We start from the raw sequence: 5,358 nt of genomic DNA, 5'->3' as shown, positions 1-5,358 counted from the left end.
CGGCCCTTTTGCCTCATTTAGATTTTACTTGATTTACTATGGGGGAAAACCAAGAACAAGCCACCAAATAGCCGAAACAGAACAAGACAAAACCAACAACTACAAAAAACCCTTAAAGTTGATTCATGATTTTTAACAGCTACAGCAAGAGAACAAGAAAGTCTGAAAGCCAAAGTAAAACTCTCATTGGTCTTGTAGTGGCAAAAAATATATATATTATGTACATGGACACATATACATATATGTACATATATGTGTATACATATATATGTGCACAAACATGGTTTAATTGGTGTTCCCTAGGGGAAGGAGGTCTACAGTGTTCTTTAAACGTTTGATTATTTCTTTAAAACGATCAATGACATTTAGAGGGGCAAAGGGCTCTTCTTAAAAAACAGAAGCCAAGAAAAATAGTTCCTCTTGTCCAACATTTACTTCAAAGTGGAATGAAGAGTGAAAAGAGGAGGATTTGCCAAAAAAGAAAACAGTATTCAGAATCACCCAAAATTTTTAAAAGTCTAGAGATCCAAAGCCTGTTTTTTTCCCCCACTCTATCTTTGGGAGTCTGTAAGGTATTCTGCAATCTCAATCCCAATAAAATACTCATGCAATTTTATTTCTAGTTGATACAATTTTAAAGGCCATGTACAAATGTTATACATTTTTATTTTTGTTCTTTTTTTAGGAAAAAATACACAAAAAGCAAAACATCCTCAAATGGTCCTTTTCTACAGTGCAGAAGGAAATTTCAAATTTCAAATCCGTGTCACAAATGCTGCACTCTAGCAGCCAAAATACCAAAAAAAAAAAAAAAAAAAAGGGTAGTCCTTCATATTATATATATATTTATATAAAACATATGGAAATTTGTTTTTACACAGATCGGTCTTTGTTTCAAATTTACAATGGATATCTAAAAAAAAATTCTACACGGCAAATATTGCCAACAAGTTACACCATTAATACTGATAAACGGAGGAGCCTACGCGGTGTTTTGGTTATTAGGGAAAGAAAGTAGAATAAATAAACAGGAGCCTTGCTATAGTTTTTAAAAGTGCCTTAACCTTTCTGCGTCCCCGCAATCCTGAATCCGCGCGGTCACCGGGCCGTCCTAGTCCCTGCGTCGCGCTGTGTTCGGCTCGTTCTCGGACCAGAAAGTTTACAGTAGAGGTTGGGAGAGAGAAAAATACTCACTGAAAAAGTCTAAATAAAATTCAAGACAAAACATAACAGGAAAGGCTGAAGCGAAGGAAGAAGAGGAACGTGGAAGGGGACGGAGGCAGACGCCCGGACGGCCGCTTGCTTCGTGGCTCCTTCAATTTTCTGTTTAAAGACGGACAGTGGCTTCCGAAATGCAAGTTGTTCGCACAAAGATCCACCTGCGGTCCGAGGAGGAGACTTCCGAGGTGGGGAGGGAGATCGGGAGGGAGATCCGAGCTCTTGTGCCCTCCCGCTCCCCGGAAAAGACAGCTCTAAAGGGAGACTTGCGTATTCCAAGACATTCTTTCAAAAAAAAAAATAAAAAATAAAAAGATAAATACTCAACCAAAAAATAAAAGTATTTGATAATGATTGGTCTCACATGTTTGCCTTTCTTCTAAAAATCTTCCTCCCCTTCTGCCATTGGCCGGAAGGAGGGGGGACCTCAGCAGAATTCCTGTGTGGATGCGGAAGGCCTTCCCCTGCACAGCACCGTCTCAGCCGGGTTCAACAGGATCAAAAACCTTTATTTACCAACGGCTGCAGTCGGATCAGACCCACCACTACCATTTCTTAACAATTTTGAGGGAGTGAGGAAGGAGGTGCCAACCGCAGCGCTGTGTCTTTGCGTTGGGGATTCCTTGCCAAATACTCCTGTTGCGGAGGGGTGGAACCCTTTTTTTCTGCCGACGGTTATACCTCGAGAATAAAGCAGTTTCTTGTGCCGGTCCAGGGTCCCTGTGACCCGCCTGCCTGCACCAGGAGGGCCGGCGGCGGCAGCCTCACATCACGCAAGGCTTGATGTCTTGGTAGGTGACCTGCTGGTGATAGTAGGAACCCCCGCCGGCCGAGTGCATGGAAGAGGACGCCATGGCGTTGAAAGAGAAGACAAACTCCTTTCGATCACACATGCTGGGCGACTGCGAGTGATACCGCGGGATGCCTGCAAGGCGAGGCGACAGGAGGGGTTGGGGGAGCAGAAGAGTTAGCCACGGTGGCTCAGAGTTCAGGCGGAGGAGCAGCGCTCCTGGGGCTCACAAGGCCTGCCAGCCTGGCTCCGGAGCACGGCGGCCTACCCGCCCTCCTCCCGGCCTTCCTGCTGCGCACCCAAGGAAAAGACTCCAGAACACTTGCCACGGCCTCGCTCCCCGCAGTGCCTGCCTGCTGCGTGCCTGTCCAGCCTCGGACCCCGTGCAGGGGCCCAGGGGGAAGTGGTGAGGGAGGCTAAGTGGAGGGCCCCTAACTCACGGCCGTCACCGCCAGGGCAGCCCCCCCCCACCCCCCGCCGACCTCAGAGGCTCCCACTGCCGGCCGGGTGGAAGGAGAGGCCAGTGCGGGGCCAGCCCAGGCCAGCAGCAGGGGTGAGAAGAAGCTTCTCCAGAGAACAGGCCCCGGAGCGGAGAAGTCCGCCGCGGATAGGCTGCCTAAGGCCTCCAGGCCTGCCTCCTGCCTCCTGCCTCCTGCCTCCTGCCTCCTGCCTCCTGCCTCCTGGGGTTGCTGACAGCTGACCCTGGATGGGCCCTGGTGAGCTCGCTCCAGCTTTTACCAGAGCTGGGCCTGCAGGCTGCGGGGAACCTGGGGCAGAATCAGGAGGCGAGGCTGCCGCATCTCCCTTGGCAGATGCTTCTGTATGTTTGGGGTTATGGGGTATCAGGGGTGTTGGGGGTGTGGAGGCCTGAAAACTTGGATCCTAAAAAAAATGGAGCCCCCATGGCCCAGCCTGCAGCTCTGACCCTCTGGGGCCTGGCCACGCACCGCCCTGCCTCCCTCACCACAAAATGCCCCTGGACTCAGCTGTGGCTCTGCCAAACCCGGTCCCCTAAAGGCCGGGGCTGAGCCTCTGAGCGCTGGCCCAGCGGCTTTGGGCCTAACTCTTCCGTTCTGCCCAGCCCCAAGCAGAGGCAGCTCTCCAGGCAATGTGAGGGCCACCCCCGGGGAGGGAGGGCCATCTGGCCAGGGCTGGGAGCCTTAGGTCCATCCCAGGACCTTTCCAAAGTGTAAAGGGACTTAAGGGACACAAAAGGACTTTAGGGCACTGGGGTCTGGGAAATCTTGCTAAGGACCGGCCTACCTGGTCAGGCCTGGAGCAGCCGGCAGCTGGAGTTGGAACAGAAAGAGAAACAGATTGGCCCAAACTAGGCTCAAGAAAGGTAGTCACTCTTCACAGGGGGAGAGGTGGGGCAAAGAGGCACCTTGGGGAGCTGGTGCCTCCCCTCAGCCTTGGGGTTCCGACCACAGAAGTGGAGGGGCTCGCCCCTGGCTGGGTCCCGCTGCCACTCAGATTCGACTTCCCGGGGACCAGGACGCCCTCGGCCTCCCCACTCACCTTGCAGCTCGGCTGGGGCGTTGTGGCTGTTCTGGTGCAGATACGGCTGCTCCAGGGAATGCGTGGAGAGGCTGCCGGACAGGGGGTTGGCCGCGGGGTTACAGGGGGACAGGGGCTGCTGCTTGATGTAAGAGGCGCCGCTGTTGAGTGCCGCGGAGGCCGAGGGCGGCCAAGCCGCAGCCGAGCCCGAATAGACGGTGTGCGGCTCCATGACCCCGCCGGCGCCGGTGGGCAGCAGCGGGGAGGCGGGCACAGAGCTGTCGTGGTGCGGGTACTCGCCGGCCGCCGCGCCGCCGCAGCTGCCCATGTACGAGTGGCCGCCGTTGGAGGGCAGGTGGGGCACCGAGTGGCTGGGCAGGGCCATGCCGTCCACGTTGCCCGGCAAGTGGCCGTTCATCATGCCAAGGCCGCCCTCCAGCGCCAGGCTGTTGGGCGGGCACGAGAGGCCGCCGGCCGAGCCCTGGAAGCCGTAGGTGTCCGGGAGGTGGTTAAAGCCGAGCCCGTTCATCATGCTGTACATAGGCTTGAGCGCCTGGCATTTCCTTCGGAAGCCGCGCGGCCGCCGCCGAAAGGAGCCCTCCTCGAACATGAACTCGCTGGCCGGGTCGATGGTCCAGTAGTGGCCCTTGCCGGGCCGCCCGAGGCCCTTGGGTAGCTTGATGAAGCACTCGTTGAGCGAGAGGTTGTGGCGCACGGAGTTCTTCCAGCCCTGGTAGGAGCCGCGGAAGAAAGGAAAGCGGCTCTGCAGGAACTGGTAGATCTCGCTGAGCGTCAGGCGCTTGGTGGGCGAGCTCTGGATGGCCATGACGATGAGCGCAATGTAGGAGTAGGGCGGCTTCTCAGGGCGCCGGATGCCGGCGTTGGTCTTCTTGGCCTTGGACGGGCCGGACGACGCGGGGTCCATGGCCGCGCCGCCTCCCCCGCCGCCGCCGCCGCCGCCGCCGCCGTGCGGTGGCTGCTGCTTCTCGGGCGCCGAAGACATCGGGTGGCTGCTGCCGCCGCCGCCGCTGCCGCCGCTGCTCTGCGCCGCGGACGGGCCGGGAGGAGGAGGAGGAGGAGGAGGAAGAGGACGAGGGGGGGGAAGAGGGCGAGGGGGAGGGGGCTGCGCGCGCGGGGCTGGCTGCACCTCTGCCGTCATCGGCGGCCACTTCTCCCGAGCGAGCCGCTGCGCGCCCGCCCCCGCGCTCCCGCCCGCCCTCCCCAAGGAGCTGCTGGATCCGCCGGCGGTTGGCTCAGAGCCCCTCTCTCTCCAACTCCCGCCTCCCCCACCTCTCTCCTCCCTCTTTCTCTCTCGCCCTCCCACAAGGAAAGAAGCCGAGCTGAGGCAGAGGGCAGCCCAGGCGGAGGCCGTGAGGAGGCTACCCCCGCCGGTATTTTTGTGGGGGAGGCACCACCTCCAGGGCTTACGGCCGTGCGCCCCAGCCGGGAGCAGCCCTGGGTCCCCGCAGCCCGCGGCGCTCGGCTGCGAGATTCCGGCCGAGAGGGCCTTCACTTCATCTCCGCTCGGCGGCGTCTCGAGGTCGGCGTAAGACCCTCCCGGAGTTCCCTCCCTCCGTCCCTGCCCCCCTCGGGCCCCCGCGTTGGTGGGCGCTTAAAGAGCCCCCACTCTCGCCGCCCCGCGGCCGCCAACAAAATCCGCCCCGCCTCCACCAACCTGGCCAGCAAGTGTTAATGCGCCCTCCGCCCGCGGTTCAGCCCCGATGCGCGCTGGACCCCGCCTTCCCCGCCCGGGCGGCGCGGCGGGAAACGCGCTCTGGGCCAGGGCCTTCCCCGACGCGCACAGCCCTGTGGCAAATCACAAGTGCGGTGGCCTCCCGGTCGTGACCATCGCG

The 5,358-nt window shown here is 58.3% G+C and overlaps 1 protein-coding gene across 1 annotated transcript; it reads right to left on the bottom strand.

The window, feature by feature from the left end:
• Positions 1-595: 595 nt before the first annotated feature.
• On the bottom strand, positions 596-4,554 carry FOXF1 (forkhead box F1). Its single transcript, XM_025370913.1, has 2 exons — positions 3,527-4,554; positions 596-2,143 (listed from the first exon to the last, which is right to left on the bottom strand). Exons 1-2 carry the CDS (start codon positions 4,506-4,508, stop codon positions 1,983-1,985), a joined length of 1,143 nt encoding a protein of 380 aa, XP_025226698.1. The 5' UTR covers positions 4,509-4,554; the 3' UTR covers positions 596-1,982.
• Between the last annotated feature and the right edge of the window lie 804 nt (positions 4,555-5,358).

The sequence above is a fragment of the Theropithecus gelada genome, chromosome 20 (genome assembly GCF_003255815.1).
Source record: "Theropithecus gelada isolate Dixy chromosome 20, Tgel_1.0, whole genome shotgun sequence".
Classification (NCBI taxonomy): domain Eukaryota; kingdom Metazoa; phylum Chordata; class Mammalia; order Primates; family Cercopithecidae; genus Theropithecus; species Theropithecus gelada.
Note: the sequence above shows the minus strand (reverse complement) of the source record. Positions and strands in the feature narration are given on the sequence as shown.

Coding starts and splice junctions, on each gene's coding strand:
- FOXF1 (XM_025370913.1), bottom strand. CDS start 4,508: ATGTCTTCGGCGCCCGAGAAGCAGCAGCCACCGCACGGCGGCGGCGGC. Junction 2,144..3,526: donor CGCCCCAGCCGAGCTGCAAG/GTGAGTGGGGAG, acceptor CTCGCCTTGCAG/GCATCCCGCGGTATCACTCG.